Source organism: Aethalodelphis obliquidens, unplaced genomic scaffold (assembly GCF_003676395.1).
Source record: "Aethalodelphis obliquidens isolate GAN/ISIS:26980383/991018 unplaced genomic scaffold, ASM367639v1 scaffold5, whole genome shotgun sequence".
In the NCBI taxonomy this organism is placed as follows: domain Eukaryota; kingdom Metazoa; phylum Chordata; class Mammalia; order Artiodactyla; family Delphinidae; genus Aethalodelphis; species Aethalodelphis obliquidens.
In genome coordinates, this window is record NW_020837949.1 from 3,110,192 (window position 1) to 3,126,997 (window position 16,806).

The following is a 16,806-nucleotide window of genomic DNA, read 5'->3' on the forward strand; positions in this document are numbered from 1 at the left end:
AAAAAAAAAAAAAAAAAAAAAAAAAAAAAATCTACAAACAATAAATTCTGGAGAGGGTGTGGAGAAAAGGGAACCCTCTTGCACTGTTGGTGGAAATGTAAATTGACACAGCCACTATGGAGAACAGTATGGAGGTTCCTTAAAAAACTACAAATAGAACTACCATTCGACCCAGCAATCCCACTACTGGGCATATACCCTGAGAAAACCATAATTCAAAAAGAGTCATGTACCAAAATGTTCATTGCAGCTCTATTTACAATAGCCAGGAGATGGAAGCAACCTAAGTGTCCATCAACAGATGAATGTATAAAGATGTGGCACATATATACAATGGAATATTACTCAGCCATAAAAAGGAACGAAACTGAGTTATTTGTAGTGAGGTGGATGGACCTAGAGACTGTCATACAGAGTGAAGTAAGTCAGAAAGAGAAAAACGAATACCGTATGCTAACACATATATATGGAATCTAAAAAAAAAAAAAAAGAAAGAAAATCATCAGAAGAACCTAGGGGCAAGACGGGAATAAAGATGCAGACCTACTAGAGAATGGACTTGAGGATACGGGGAGGGGGAAAGGTAAGCTGCGACAAAGTGAGAGAATGGCATGGATATATATACACTATCAAACGTAAAACAGATAGCTAGTGGGGAGCAGCCGCATCGCACAGGGAGATCAGCTTGGTGCTTTGTGACCACCTAGTGCGGTGGGATAGGGAGAGTGGGAGGGACGGAGATGCAAGAGGGAAGAGATATGGGGACATATGTATATGTATAACTGACTCACTTTGTTATAAAGCAGAAACTGACACTCCATTGTAAAGCAATTATACTGTAATAAAGATGTTAAAAAAAATTAAAAAAAATAAAAAAATTGAAAATGAGACAGACCTTCCATCCCAGATGAAAACTACTGCTCCTGAGAAGGGCTTTTCAACGTTGGCCACACTTCTGAATCACCTGAGGAGCTTTTAAAAAACCCCAAACCCTGGCCACACCCCTGATGGAGGAAACTAGGAAGGAGAGACTTATAGAAATTGTCTTCTATCTTTGTGCCACCTGAAAGTTTCAGCACAAAGTGAAACACAGGAGATGTGAAAACTCTTGAACAATGGTATGAGTGGTGGGTTAGGTGTCCAGAATCTTGGGTTCAAGCCTTGGTTCTATCCCTAATTAAAAAAGCAACGATGGGCAAGTCAGGTGGTAGTGACGGTGGTGGTTGTGGTGATGGAGGTGGTGGTGATGGTGGCAATGGTGGTGGTCATGATAATGATGGTGATGAAGATGGTGGTGGTGGTGATGATGTGGTGGTGATGGTGGTGGTGGTGATGGTGGTGGTGGTGGTGATGGTGATGGTGGTGACTGTGATGGTGGTGGAGGAGGTGATGGTGATGGTGTTGATGATGGTGGTGATGGTGGTAGAGGAGGTGATGATGGTGGTGGTGGTGATGATGGTGGTGGTGGAGGAGGTGATTGTAGTGATGGTGGTGGTGATGATGGTGGTGGTGGTGGTGGTGGTAGTGATGGTAGTGGTTGTGAGAATGGAGGTGGTGGTTAATTGTTGACGGGGGTGGGGCTCAGGTCATTAGGAATGAAGACCCTGTTTTTCTGTGATGTTTCCATTGCTCTGATGACCTCTGTCTTGTCCCTAATCCTGAATAAAGGCTTGCACTGGATCGAATATACCAGTCTCTCAGGGAGTCCATACTTCCTACAGACTGGGCAGAAAGAAGTTGCATTTCCTCTCGAGGTCAGAAGACGGTGCATCACGGGCAATGCACTTGTAGGAGGAGCCTGGAGGCAGCAGCGCCCCCGAGAGGGCAAGCTTCCTGGGAATGTGCAGAGTTAGAAGCGGCGAGCTGCACACACACATATTGATGCGCTAGGTCTTTACAGAGTCCCGGGTGAAAAAAGAGGCAGCAGATCCACACAGACACAGACGTGCACACACACACAGGCAACAGTACATTTTACAAACACTGACGGGGAAAAGGCTGCTCAAACACAGTTTAAATCGGTGCCTAAGAGGTGGGGGAGCATGAGGGTAGAGAATAAAGTTGAAAAGCACAAATACACGAGAACTCTTGCACTGACCAAGGAAGGTGTGCCCTGAACAGGGCACATCTAGATCTTGGTGCTGGAAAGTAAGGTGAATACGCGGAAGTGAAATAAAAGTGAGGGGTGGTGGGCGGGAAGAGGCCGTCGCTAGCCCGGAAGCATCGGGACACAGCGCCTGCTTCCCTTCTCAGGCTCTGTGAACAACCCCCTGATGACCTGATGCTGCCAGGCAGTCGGGACGGGCGCCCCGCGCCGGCGGCTGGACTGCATCTGACGGGGTGTTTGTAGGAGGAGAATAGAAACACACATCAGCGTAGTGCAACATGTCTTCAGCATGATCCTGCTGGGGATCTGCTGCATCTTAATTCAACACCCAGCTCAGCAGCTCCGCAGAGGCCCGAAGAAATCAGCAAAAACCAACTGCTTTTATTTTTATCAGAGCAGCTGGGCTTCGCTGTGAAATGGTAGAAACTGCAGGACCCGCGGGCATAATGCTTTCCACTTAGATTCTTCCACCCACGGGAGAAGCTGTGCCTGCGCTTCCTGGAGAGGCTTGGGAGGCAGCACCCCCGCTCCCCTGGCCCAGTGCCAAGGGTCACCATCCTTAGTGGCCTCAGCTCTGCTCTGGCATCGTGAGTGGCGGGGCTGTGTGTGACGCCCTCCCTGGCACTCGCCACCCATGCTCCCGCCACGCTGCACACGACCACTGATCACGAGGCGCCGCGGTACCTGGACTCGAGCCACAGGTGGAGGGGCCATCACGGGCCTAACCCACCACCTGGCACGTGCCGATGCCAGTAGGAGTTTCCCAGGGCAAGGATTTGGGACCCGGTCTTCATCTTCCCCTGAGAACTCTTGGAGGGGAGCTCAGGCTGGATGACAAGCAAACAACAGAAGACGGGAAGTGAATGGCATAAAGGTGAGACGGCTGACAGAGGAAACGTCTGACTTCTTCCTGTCGATGGCGCTGACCAGCCTGCCGAAGTGACCCCTGGCCTTCCGGAACTCTCTGCATCTTTCCGTGGAGGCTGTGCAGGGAGGGAGGGGTGACCCCGCCTGGCTTGAGTTCAGGGCCCCCCTCAGGCTCTGTGTGGATTCAGACCCATCCCTTAACCTCTGGGTCCTCTGTCCCGCCTCTGTGGAATGGGAGAAGGTGGGACCCAGGTCCAGCTGTGTGAGGCCCCCAGGGGACACAGCCACCAGCCCAGGGGACACGACAGCCACACCCTTGCTCCTGAGGGCAGGGCAAAGGGAAGGATAAGGGTGGGAGCGAGCAAACGGAGACGCCCAGTTTGGAAGGAGAAAAGGAGAATGTAAATAGCCCTAGGGTCACACACAGTTTTATAATTCAATCCACAACCACAACTGGGCCTCACACCCGATCCAGGAACCGCCCCGGCACCCTCCCGGGTCCTGGAATATCCCTCTAGCCACGTCCCAGTGCGGCCAAATCCTGCCTGGGCCTCCAAGCCCTCCTCCCCCGACCCTACTCTGGATCTCTCACTCCCTCAGCAAAATTCTGAGAAGAACTGATGCCTATTTTGTGGCACTTACGTTTTTACTGTTACATATTTCTTTGTTTGTCCCTGCCTAGATCTTTGAGGACATTATTTAGGTCTCCTTCCTTTTTCCATCCCTCCACAAAGTAAGTGTCTTATTTTTACCTTTTCTAGATTAGTTCCTTTAGTGTTGAAGGAAACCAGAATATGTCACCCCCAAATATGCCTTTTTGACATGAAAATTATTTTGAGCTGAAGGCAATTAGGAAGCAGCAAACCCAAAACAACTCCCCCTTTTCTGCCTGAAGGCAGGAAATAGTCTCCTCTTCCTGGAGACTGACTCTTACTGGCCCAGAGATGCACCGGGGAACCTGCAAGTACACCTTCCTCCACTAGGTCCTCTGGTTTATTACCTTCCCACGGCTGCCGCCCTTGGAACCCTAAACCTGCTTTCCTTGTCCTGTTAATTCTCTATGAATTTATTGTTCCTGGTTGAAGGTGCTGTAAAAGCTGTAGTTGTAAATAGATGCTTTGAGCTGTTTTTTGTTGAGATTTTTTCCAGGTGATGTGCACCGCACGCGTGAATGAACTGGTTTTTTTCTCCTCTTGTTAATCTGTCTTGTTGTGAGAGTCCCAGCTGAAAACCCAGGATGGGTAAAGTGTGGTCTCCCCTGCGGCATCCTGTATTTGAGACAGCAGGATGTCAGCAATGGCTAAATATTTTAAAAGTTTTGGTTCTTAGAAAAGTACTAGGATAACCAAAGAAATCCATATCTTCGAGAATCCTATTGAAATAGGATTTTTGTTTTGGTTTGGTTTTTTGTTTGTTTTTAACATGTATATACTGCAGTTTTATTTCAACTGCACAAAGTTCAGAGTAGGAAATTTAAGTGAAACAGTACAGTAAAAATAGCAGAGAACCAAAAACTCTAAAAAAGAAGTACACCTAAAGCATGAGAACTCAACATTCATTAGTGTTTCACCTTCAGTTTTACTGACACTTGATGCTTGCAAATTTTGAAATAAACTTTGAGATCATAATGACTATTCTGAAGAGATTTCAGCACCAGCACTAAGATTTGTACATTCAGTTGGTTTGCAACTGACTTGTTAGCCATTTACATAGTGTACAGCACAGATTTGTCACAGGTCAGATCACCTTCCTGTAATTAGAAAGGATCCCCTCAACTGCACTCAGCTTAAGACATCCAATGCACAAGGGCACGGAAACCATCATAATAATGTGGCTCCAATGAAACAGCATTTTACTGGCTAATTTTTTTTTTTTTTTGCAGTACGCGGGCCTCTCACTGCTGTGGCCTCTCCCGTTGCAGAGCACAGGCTCCGGATGCGCAGGCTCAGTGGCCATGGCTCACGGGCCCAGCCGCTCCGCAGCATGTGGGATCTTCCCGGACCGGGACACAAACCCGTGTCCCCTGCATCGGCAGGCGGACTCTCAACCACTGCGCCACCAGGGAAGCCCTTTACTGGCTAATTTTAAACTTCATTTGCCCATTCAGCAAAGGTTTACCAAGCTTGTACTACACACCAGGCCCTGCTCCGGAACTGGAGATCAGGCTTTGCACAAAACAGACAAAATCCCTGCCTCATGGAGTTTTATGTTCTAGGTGATGGGCGGAGAAGGGACACAGGAATAAAGTGTGGGGAACATCCTGCTGGGATTCCTTCTGTGAAGAAAACTAGAGTGGGGCGGGAAGGGTGCTGGCCAGGACCTAGGGCACCTGCGGGCCAGCTGTGTGGAGGAGCTTTGCGGCAGAGCCAGGCCCCGGCCATGCCCCGGATAAGGGGTGAGCCCTGCAGACTTGAGGAGGGTGGGGGGAGGTGGAGTAGAGGCTAGATGGGCATTTGGGGCTTTTAGGCCACTGTAGGAAGTTGGGCTTTTACCCCGGAGAAAACGGGAAAGCGCAGGGAGTTCTGAGTGGAGGGAGCAGTGATCTGACACGGTTCAGGAAAGGGCCCTGGGGGGCGGGAGGGGAGACGGGACAGGGGAGCCGCCATCGGATGCTGGCTACACGGGAGAAATACCCTGTGGAAGACACACAGTGAAGTCAGAGGCCTGAGTGCCAGAAGGTCGCTGCCCTGAGCAGAGACGGGAAGGCTGCCCAGAGCAGGTTTCCAGGGGGAACGCGGAATTCTGTTTTCACTGAGTTCACTTTGGGTTGCCATTTAGAGACAGAGAATTTCTCTGAAACCTGCAAAGAGCAAACGAGATCGCTGCGTATCTTCCCGTGCAACGCCGGGCTTGGCTTGCGATGGCCTGGACACCCCTGTTGGGGCGGACGTCTCCATGGATTTTTGTCTGGTGGGTCAGATACCCCCAAGGTTATAGTTTAGGGCCCCGGGGTATCTGTAACCCCAAAACTTATCCTTACATTTCTTTGTCAAACTGTCCACATACACCTAGCTTATCAATGCCTTTTGGACTGGTTCTAACACCACACTGGTTCCCTTATCAATTAATGAGTTAAATAAAATCTTCAACACACGCTCATTTACTTTGCCTGAGAATCACAACCTGGCCAGTTTAAGGGAGATGTTGGGCCGGCAGTTAGAAATGGACCTGAAGTTCCAAGGGCAGGGCAGGGCTGAGTTCCAAAGGGGAGCGTTGTCAGCCTACAGGCAGGATTTACAGCCGTGAGATGGGATGACAGCCCTGTGCTGCGTGACTTATCTAATATTCATGGTCGCCCACAAGAGCAAACCTTTTGATTACTAATGTTCATCCCCATTTTGCAGGTGAGGACACAGAATGGAGCAGGCGAAGAGCACAGAACTGGGATCTGGACCCAGACAAGCCGGCGTGCGGCTGAGCACCAGCGGTTCCCAGTCTGGGGCATCTCTGACCGTCACGCACACCCACTGGGGGAAGGCAAGGACGTGGCTGAGGTCCCCACGATGCAGAGGGCAGCCCCCATAGCAAGGGATCCCCCTGGCCCCGAATATCGGCAGGGCAGGGGCGAGAAAGCCTCAGACTTGGGGGGTCTCCTCTTCCAGGCCCCCCACTCGACGTGCCCCCTCTCAAGCCTGCAATCCTTCACTTGCTTATAACCATTCATTCAAGGCCTGTCCTTCCCCTACATCGTAACCTCCATGTTTCATTCATGCTAAATTCTCAGTCTAACGGACGCAAATAATAAATGCTCGTTAAACGGCTGCTCACATCGACTGCATGATTTCTGATAGATCTGCGCTCACTCTGAAAAATCCCAAGGCTGTGACGGAGAAGGAGATGAGAAATTGTGACATTAACATTCTGCGATTTACACTGCATAGGAAAAGCATCACCGCGTTTAGCTTAGGAAACTGGAGAAGCAAAAAACCTGAGGCCCGTGTCTCAACGGCCCTGACGGAGGTGAATTTTTCATTGTCCTTGAAGCTAATCAAGCCTGCGGAAACAGCATCACCAAATGGACTACACGAGATTTTCAATTAACTCAAACAGATGGCTTAAATTTTCCAGGTGACTTTCCATATTAATTCAGGGAGTTTGCTGGACCAGGCCCCAGGAGGCTTGGCACGGATGGAGCTGGACGAAAACAATGAAATACCTGGGTCTTCGGCAGAGAAGACAAAGCAATAATCGCAACGTTTCTTCTATCCCAGCAAGAATATCATCAGCCAAACTGATTCGACTCCCCGACCAGTGCACACTAAGGACCTCTCCCCCAGGAGGGACCAGTGCACACTAAGGACCCCTCCCCTAGGAGGGGCCAGTGCACATTAAGGACCCCTCCCCTAGGAGGGGCCAGGGCACACTAAGGACCCCTCCCCTAGGAGGGGCCAGGGCACACTAAGGACCCCTCCCCTAGGAGGGGCCAGGGCACACTAAGGACCCACCCTCCTAGGAGGGACCAGTGCACACTAAGGACCCCTCCCCTAGGAGGGACCAGTGCACACTAAGGACCCCTCCCCTAGGAGGGACCAGTGCACACTAAGGACCCACCCCTGTAGGAGGGGCCAGCTGCATGAGGAGGAAGGCCACTCCAGGGCAGGGAGCGAGCAGTAGCAGGCAGCCCTGGGCTTGGTCTGTCCACCTGAGGACGTCACAGCATTTTACACATCACTGGAGACAGAAGAGCTGAAAGAACCTCGGCGGAATCCTGCAGAGGCCCCAGGCAGATGGGTCCTGCCAAGGACAGCGGTGGAAGCCACCACAGGAGGAGTCCACGCCATCACGGACCAGTGGATCCAAGTGCCCGTGTGCCTCGCCCCGCGCTGGGCCTGTGGAGGAGTAAGAGTGGCTGAGGCCACAGCTCCTGCCAGAAGCTACTAATAATGGAGAGTTCTGTAACTGAATAGTGAAGACTCAGGCTCGAGTCACGGCAACATGTGGGCTGGATACTTGCTGACCCTCAGAATGGATCGTTCTCCACTTAACTGGGCCCACGTGTAGCCTTGCAGATCTGTAAACGGGTGGGTCCTGGTGCCATTCCCTTCTCCTTCTGAGTGTCCCGTCAATACTCTCAACAGAGTGAGGTCTAACGCTGATATAAGTGGACTCTGGAAGTATAGCCAGTCCCCAGACTGCTTGAACTTTGGGACAGAATGAAATTGATGTTCAGACCCCTTCACAAAGATAGATTTTACTCAGTTCTTTTGATTAGGAAATAAAATCCACCTACAGCCCTTAAGAACAGGACAGTTGCCTTTGTCAACATGTTCCACCAACTACACGGTTGTTATACCAACTGGGAGATTTGGTTTATTGGAACAGGATTCACCACTCAGTTCCTGGAGCTGGCAAAAGACAGTAACGCTCTAAAATAATGCTCTGAAAATGGGGCGCCATTCACAAGAGGTCCGATTACATGGGTTTTCTTAGAAAGACTGCATCTGTCCACCCGAGGGACGCCCTCCAAAGTCTGCCACGTGCCAGGCCATGTGCTCCCTCTGCACGTGGGTGGTTGACCAGTCCTTCCTGCCCCCCACCGCCCCCGAAGCCCAGCCTCCAGGGCGGAGAATCTGGGCCTGACCTGGGCCTGACATAAGCCAAGAAATAGTAGCATTGGTTTGACTGGTGTTCCCTTCCCAGAAAAGCCAAATCATAAAGCAGTGAGGGAGACGCCAGAAAACGGGCCTCAGATGTTTAGATTAGCAGGAAAATAAATCTGAGCCTAAAGGGACGATGTAAATGGACGCTGGTTTCATTATCATCGTCTTAACATAATTGAGGAAAGGGTGCAAACCTCATCCGTGGATCGTCAGGTGGCATCATCTCCAGGTCGTGCGTGGGTCCATTTAGGCCAATGACGTGCAGGGAGATACTGGGGTTTTCACATCCAGCCTGGGAAGTAAAAGGGGACAGAGATGTGAGTGAGCCACCTCCCGCCTGGACTGGCCTGGGCACTAAGTCTGCCAGGAGATTCACAAGAGGCTCAGTGTGGGGAGGACGGTCCTTTAAGAGGAAGCTGCTCATCCCTGCTCCTCCTCCCTGGACAAGCACTGGCCTGGCAGGGCAGGAAAGACAAGGCTGCTGGGTCTGACGGCCCAGGCGCCTCTGCCCCCACAGTCGGAGATGCTGGGGTGAGGGAGGGACTCAGGCCCACACAGGGCAGGCATCAGATGGGTCACCAGCTCCTGCCTCCGATTTGGAAGTGGGCGTCTGAATTCTGTTGGCCAGAATATGCTGATTTTCTATTAAAACGTGAAACCCCAAATGCTGAGCCATCTGGGCTTTATAATTCCAACTTCAGAGCACCTGTCCCAGAGTTCACTGTAAAATCAGGGGGCCTGTACCTTTCTGGATTTCAGGTCATTACATCACTCCTGGATTGGGGGGGCTCTCATAAAAGGATTCACCAGGGAAACCATTCCATTTCTAGGTGATCTCTGGCTTCCAGCCTCCTGAACCGTGAGAAATAAATGTCTGTTGTTTAAGCCGCACAATCTGTGGTGCTTGTTACGGAGCCTGAGCTGACTGATACACCTGGTGTTTCCTTTCTCTGGCTTGGGACTCTGGGGACATCACTGGCCTCACTTGGACATTGTCGCCTCTCTTGCTGCAAACTGTAGGCTGGCACGTCCCGTATTTCTGGTATACACGGCACATGGCATCAGCTCCCAGAGCCCTCTGATGGCTTGGAAGCCGAGGCCCAGGGCTCACTGGCAGAGGCTGGAGGGGTCCTTCCAAGGCAGCCCCAGGTGGACGTGGGGACCCTGTCACCAGGTGGGTGCAGGCAGAGCTGCGTCCACTCTCTTGGGCACCAGCCTCTCTCCAACTGAGTGGGCGGTAGAGGTTTCGGCATCAGGCCCTCCCTTCACGCCAGGACGCTGTGATTTGCTAACAAAGCGGGCTTTGGCTATCCGTCCCCTGCCCCACTCCTGCAGCCTCGCTGTTCTGCCGGCTTTTTGTGGGAAGCAATTAGAAACAGTATGGGTCAGAACATGACCAAGGACAGAACAGCCCAGGCCCAGGGGACCAGGCGCAGACAGGGGTCCTTCTGACCTCCCAGAATTTAAAAAAGGAACCTGAGGACAGGGTGCCCCTGCGTGGGCAGCGTGAGTTTTTCTCACCACGGACTCACAAGGGAGGTAATGTATTTTGGTTGCAATGAAGCTTAGATAAATGATTAACGGTAGCTGCATTATTTAAAAGAAAGTAAACCTGCTGACAAATTCAACTGAGCAAAAATGAGAATTTAATGCAGTGTAATGGGAAATAATTAATCTTGCCTCTGTTTACTGCACTGCTCATAACACATCTGATTATCACAGCTCCACGCTGGGAGACGGCTGGGTGGGGGAGCTGATGAATAATGCAGAGCTGTCCTGCTGCTGCTTCCCGCCTACCTTGGGGTAGTGGTAGGACTTCACGGTCGGGTAGGCGGAGCCGGTGTAGGTGGGCAGCTCCATGACCGGCACCCGGGAGTCATTGATGGTGGTGTAGGCGAGCCGCGTACCATCTGGAGACCACCAGTGGGCGATGTGGGTCTTCAAAATCTCCTCTAAGGGAAACAAACAAAGCAGAGGACTGTGGATGGCATGGATGGAGTATCGGCCAGCGCTGCCCAGGCACCACGGGAGCGGGACAGAAAATCACGCGCCCCCCTGGGGTCATTTACAGCCTCTGAGGAGGCTTTCCTGTGCCCGGGATACACCTTCATCTCAGAGGTGCCTGGTCTGACCACCAAACCCTAGCACAGCAAAGCCAGTCAATCAAACCCAATCAATCAGGGCCCAACCGAACAGAGGCTAACTGTCTAAAAACCATTTGGGGGGCACACATTTGAGTATGATGAGCCCAGCAAGTCCTTTCTGATTGACTTATTATTGTTCTATTGTGGGTTATTATTTTAAGATGATCAGAAAAACAGAATTAGAGGAGATACATTCACTCTGAAGCAGGGCACACCCAGGCAGAAGCAAGTGAGGAAGTAAACTGTGTTGCAGGTTGAATCCCAGAAAATCGACTTGCAGGAGATGCCGAGGGGTCGTGCCGGCACACAGACCCCCTCACGCACAGCCGTGCAGAGGGGAAGGCGTCCAAAGGCCAGCAGGCTCCTCACTCTGAAGCATGGAGGTGGTTTCACTCCACATGGCAGAAGCACAGAATGGCCTTCTCTTCTACGGGACCAAAGAGGAAACAGCAATCCTCTCAGGCTTCCACCAGGCGCACCCGTCACTCCTGCCCGCCCCAAAGAGTCTTGGCTAATCAGAGTTTTGACTAGGGGTGAGTGCTGTAGGATCTGTTATCTATTCTGGAAAGAACAATTCTGTGTCTTTTGAACAAGCCAAGAGAAGATACTTCCCAGGTACAACTCATCAGAGTAGCATCTCGGTGCACAACAGCTCTAAGGTTCGCGGATTCCTCCTTGTACATGCCATGTATTTTCATAAACCAAGTCCCCCTAGGTTTGTTTTTAAAATAAAGATCGATACAGCTCTATCATCACATACTGTGAGTCCCATTCAACGGTCGTTATTAGGTGTAGACCATAAACTGGCTCTGTGAGCCTGTGGGGACAGAAAGGTAACTGAGGCGCCTGAGAAAACAGAGTGAGTGCATCAACCACACAGGGAACGACGTGAATCGGAGCAGAGCCAAGGGGTGATGGCCACCGGAGGGAAGGGTCACAGAGATGAGAGAAGCAAGGCAGCAAGGCCAGGAGCTGGGCCCGCCTGATGGCCTGGCCAGGGGGGCACAGGGATCTGTCGGCTGCAGGACAGGGACGGCCGGGGGCCGGGGGCCGGGGGGCAGGGCCGCATCAGTCAGGGCCCTGCTGCAGTGGCTACAAGAGCATCCCACAGCCAAGTTCAGGACTGAACGTGGGGCACTGCAACTCCTTCGCCCAGGAGACCGGCCAGCCAGGCAGTCTGTCCCTCCATCACTGGCTCCACTCGCCTGGTTTCTTAGTGGGACAAGCCCCCATGTTGCGTGGGACCCGCAGCAGCAATGCGAGGAGTCAGTCCCTTCAGAAAGTGCTGGCCTCCCCCTAAATAAGTCTCCCTGGCCCTCCGCGGGCTTTCCTCCAGGCCTGCCGGCAGCCTGCAGGGACCCTGATCCACCGTGACCGGGGGCCAGCACCAGACAGTAGAGTCTCATCCGCCACGAAGCCCCTGCCATATCTGACTTCCCATCACCCAGACACATCCCAGGCCGGCAGCACAGCTGATCAGTGAAGGATGGTGAAGGGGCCCCAAGTCCTGGGTTCTGCCCCTGTCCTGCCATCGACCGCGGAGGCCCCGAACAAGCCCCCAGCTGCCAAACAAGGGGCACAGCTGCTGCCTCTAACATGTCCTCCCTGACAGCGTTTTGTGACCTTGCAGCATCTGAGAAACGACTCAGAAGCTTCTGCAGAGCCGATAAAAACCGAAAGGTCTGCTGAGGGGGGGAAAGAAAAGGAAGTCAGCCAACTCTCCATTGCTTGTAATTTTCCAATGTCTTTGGCGGCCAGCAAAGTGACTTTCAGGTGCGGGTGTGGAAGGCAGTGATTCAGAAATGACTTTATCCAGCACCACCTGACTTGTCTGGCCGGCGCGTGTGGGACAGTGAACAACAGACTCCCGCAGATGGTCTGCTGGAACAAACAGGCACCACTGGCCATGCAACTTCTGGGGGATTCTGCTCAGTGGCGTCTGCGCTGCAGGGACATCAGGGCACGAGGGGACATCAGGGCACGAGGGGAATCACTGGGAGTGAGTGGGACACAAGGGTCAGAGGGCCAAGGAGGTGGCATCCGCCTGAAACCAGCTGCGCGAGCCTGGCCACGGCTCTCACGGCACATTCATTCACGGCCAGAACATCCCCACAGAAAAGCGGTGGGCGCGACAAAGCCTTCTAGAAGAGGCAGCACCGCACAAGAGCAAGCAGACAACACAGTCCCTGCTGACACAGCTCTTCTGAGGCTTCCCTTTGACCCCGAGAGACCTCCTGAAATGGGAGGAACAGCAAATCAGCAGCCTGGGGGGGTCCTGCCACCTTCATCCCCAGACGGGCCCAGGGGTGCAGGAGGGCACTGCTAGCTCCTCATCCACCTGTCATGGGCCCACCTCATTTCTAGAACTTGCCCTCAGACCAAAAGGAAACGCTCCTGCTTTGGTCTGGTCAGTGCAGGGCAGGGGGTCACACAGGCAGGAGTGAGAGAGACAAAATCAGGGGAGAAGGGAGGCCTGACGCTGGGCTGACAAGTACTATTCCTGTCCCTTCTGTCAGCAGATGCCAGAGTATTTCCACTGAGCTCAATGCACTGCTCAGAGAACACAGATGCATAAAAGGACCACAGGCTTCAGACAATAAATGTGCTGGTCAGGAGGGAATCTGGAAACCACACAATTCAGGGATGACAAATATCTGGTGTGTGTGTTGGCTAATGTTCCTTTCAATTCCATCCCACAGCAAGATGACCACAAATAAAAAAGAAATTCCTCCGTGCCAAAGGCCGGGCCATGCACAATGGGTGGCTTCCGTTTATTTTCCCCAAATGCCCTGTAACACATTGTTCCTTGGTGTTTCTATTCTCCTGTGAGTTAGCTGCTCATTAAAGAGATAAAGTAAGGATAAGAAACTCTGGGGAAAAGGACCAGGCAAATGAAATCGTGACACTTTTGTGTTAACCGAGAACGTCCCTATTCTCCACATGTTCTCTTCAAGCTTCTAGATTCATGAGGCAGTTGGCTTAAATGCCATGAATCAAATGTAGTTTATGGATAGAGTTTTGCAGGGAAAAAAACCCTATTTCATCAACTAAATTAACTGCATGAACGCTTGGCTTGGAACAACAGGAGAAACTTGCCTTTCTGAGCAAGTACAAATAACTCGTGAGAACGGGAGGATACAGCTTTCCTTCCACCTTCCCTGTCCTGTCCAGGGACCTTCTCAGAATCAAGTAAGAAAGATACATTTGGGGACACTCACTTGAAGAGGCAGAAATTTTTATCCATGCAGCTTCAGCTCACGGCAGGATCTGGGCCCCTTTCCCTCATTTCTTGGCATCGAATCTCAAAGAAGCCAAGTCCACTACAGGAATTGTCATTCACGCCACACACGTTAAGGGCATATCCATACCCGGAAGGACAAAATCCCCTTCAGGTTCAAGGTGATGAAGGCCAGTCCAGCCAAGAGGAGGAATTCTCGAGTCTTCCAAATGCAGAATAAGAGGGGGCCCCCAAGGTCGGTCCACCACAGTTGCCCGGAATCACTTAGGGAGGTTCTCAGGGAAACGCGGGAACGGTGGGTGCTTTCTGTCACAGACACTCGGGCCCACTCCAGGCAGTACAGTCAGTATATACTGGGGTGGGGGAAGGGCACAAGCCCCTTTTAAGCAAAAGCTCTGTGGGTGACTTTCGTGTACTTGCCGGTTAATATGTCACATCTGATCAAACGGGCACTGCATTCTGGAAATGCATGCCTATGGTCTGCTGACAGAAAAATGTCACCTGCCATTTCAGTAAACAAAGGATGCTGTTGCCTTAAAGCCACCAGCCACTGCAGCCCACGGTGCGCCCTGAGGGGAATTCAGGATGGAGAAAAACAGGATACTGGCCCTAGATCCTGATGATGCACATCTAGGAATAATTTCAGTGAGACCAGACTCCTGCAATCTTCCCATACATAGAAAAGCCCTACAATCATGAACTTGAGATGTCTGGTTTTTGTGATTAGCAGTACTTTTTTGATATTTGATCACATGATTTTTTTCAGCAAAAACTCCTGTATATCCTGGTTCCTCCCTTTCCTCTTTGGAACAGTCCCTCAGAGCTATCTGAGAAGCTCTCTCCCAGGCTATAGTCCTCAGTAAGGCCCCTGATTAAGACACAACTTGCATCTTTTAGGTTGTGTGTTTTTTTCAGTTGAAGGTCTTATTAGCATATAGGAAACAGGCTTCCAAATTATTTGGGGGGGGAGTATATATACCTACTTGAACAGAAGAAGAGTAGGTTCTGCTTAAAAGTTCGTTGTAGGTTGAACTGTGTCCCCCTAAAAGAATGCTATCCTAATCTCTGGTACCCATCCATGTGACCTTATTTGGAAATGGGGTCACTGCAGATGTAATTAAGATGTACATTAAGATGAGGTCGTATTGGAGGCGGGCAGGGGCCCCTAATCTGATATGACTGGTGACCTCATGAGGAAAAGTAAAGGGACACAGAGACAGACAGGGGACAATGCCAGGTGACGGCAAAGGCGGAGAGTGGGGTGATGGGTCTAAAAGCCAAGGAGCAGCAAGCGTGCCACCACCAGAAGCTGGAAGAGACACCCTGATTTCGGACTTGCAGCTTCTAGACTTGGAGCACATCTCTGCCGTTTCAAGCCATCCGGTTTGTGGTCTTCTGTTATGGTAGCCCCAGGAGTCCGCACAAGGTCATGACTGTGTTGGCTGCCACAGAACCAGCTGCTTGCTGCGAGAACGCTGGTAGGAGAGAGTCAGCTGAATTCCGCCCTGAAACTCAGCAGGGTGAATTTCTAAGCCAGACCTGACAAGGATGGGGGGTGCCCACTGGCCTAAGCCCTAACAACAAGCTGGCCTGGACCTGGCCTCCTCCGCCCCCGGCGCACATGCACACACGCACTCACGCACTCACACACACGCATCTGATGCTGAGTGTGCTGGGCTGCATCCTGCAGGCCCTGACACGGACCGTCCCAGCCTCCAATGGGCGGATCGAGTTGGCTTGTCTCAGCTTCCACCCAACATGCTGGGGACCTGCTGTGACTGGGACCCTTCCTGAACCCCAGTCAGATTCAAGGACACTTTTTGGTTGAACACATATTTAACATGTGCCGGACCGCGCTGCAAGCACTTCGCATGAAACAACTCATCTGCTCCTGACAGCCCTCCCGGCGCTAGATCAGCCGCTCCTCTTGAGATCTAAGCGCCTGCAACTACACGCCAAGGTTCCGCCCGCCCTCCTGGCCCAGACCCGGCGCGTCACTGCCGAGCGCTCCCCGCACAGTCTTCAACCAGGAGAGTCACCAGCAATCACCACGGGGACACAACAGCAGCAGGAGTCTCAGAGCCAGGCTTAGGGTCAGAGCCACAGCCCGAGGCCTCCTCGCTCCTCAGACGGCCGGCTCTCCTGCCCGGACCCCTCTCCTGCGCTGTGCCCCCCCGAGGCCCCCCCACGCCCCACTGTGTCTGCTCACGCCTGGCAGGGAAACCTCCACCATCCTTTCCTGAGCCTGATGACCAACGGGTGCATGTGCGCCCGAGGGACGTCATGTTTTATTCTACAGCCTTCACCCTCGCCACATACTTCACTTGCCTTTGCTAATCTTGGATACTCACAAGAACCCTGGATTAAGCCCCTTTTTACAGCTGAGAAACTGGAGATTGAGAGAAATTAACTTGATGGAGTTGAAGACTGACGGCTCAATACATCCTAAACCCTAGGCCAGAGCACTGGAGAGATGAAATTCTGTAGTCTGAAATGTAGTAAACAAAATATGACCACCACTCCCACCCCTCACCCAGGTGAGCAGAAACCTCAGGACGGTAGGGGTTGGGGACACAGGTCTCCTTCTTTTGGGGGGAAATTAGAGAAAGCTCTTGGGGAGGTGGCATGTGACCTGTTCCCCAATAACCCATCCTTTCTTTTAGGAAAGGAAGCAATGAATCACAGCTGGGCACATGGTCTTCCAGAATAAAGACCCTTCCCCGCCTCCTGTGTGTAGCGGGGGGAGGTGTGAAGTCAGGTGTGAAGGGGGGAACTCTTGTCCATGGGCTAGGTCAGAAGGTCTGAGTAACTCCAGGTCCTCCTTTAAAGGAAAGGGGGGTCCACTACTGC

At 51.9% G+C, this 16,806-nt stretch overlaps 1 protein-coding gene across 1 annotated transcript in view; it reads right to left on the reverse strand.

Annotated features, from left to right (window-relative positions):
• The window catches only part of DPP6 (dipeptidyl peptidase like 6), a 772,535-nt gene that overhangs the window by 120,923 nt on the left and 634,806 nt on the right, over positions 1-16,806 (reverse strand). The window contains exons 9-10 of the mRNA XM_027101408.1: positions 10,372-10,526; positions 8,769-8,866 (exon numbers count right to left, since the gene is read on the reverse strand). Of these exons, the coding sequence (XP_026957209.1) occupies positions 8,769-8,866; positions 10,372-10,526 (253 nt within the window). The remainder of the gene's footprint in view (positions 1-8,768; positions 8,867-10,371; positions 10,527-16,806) is intronic.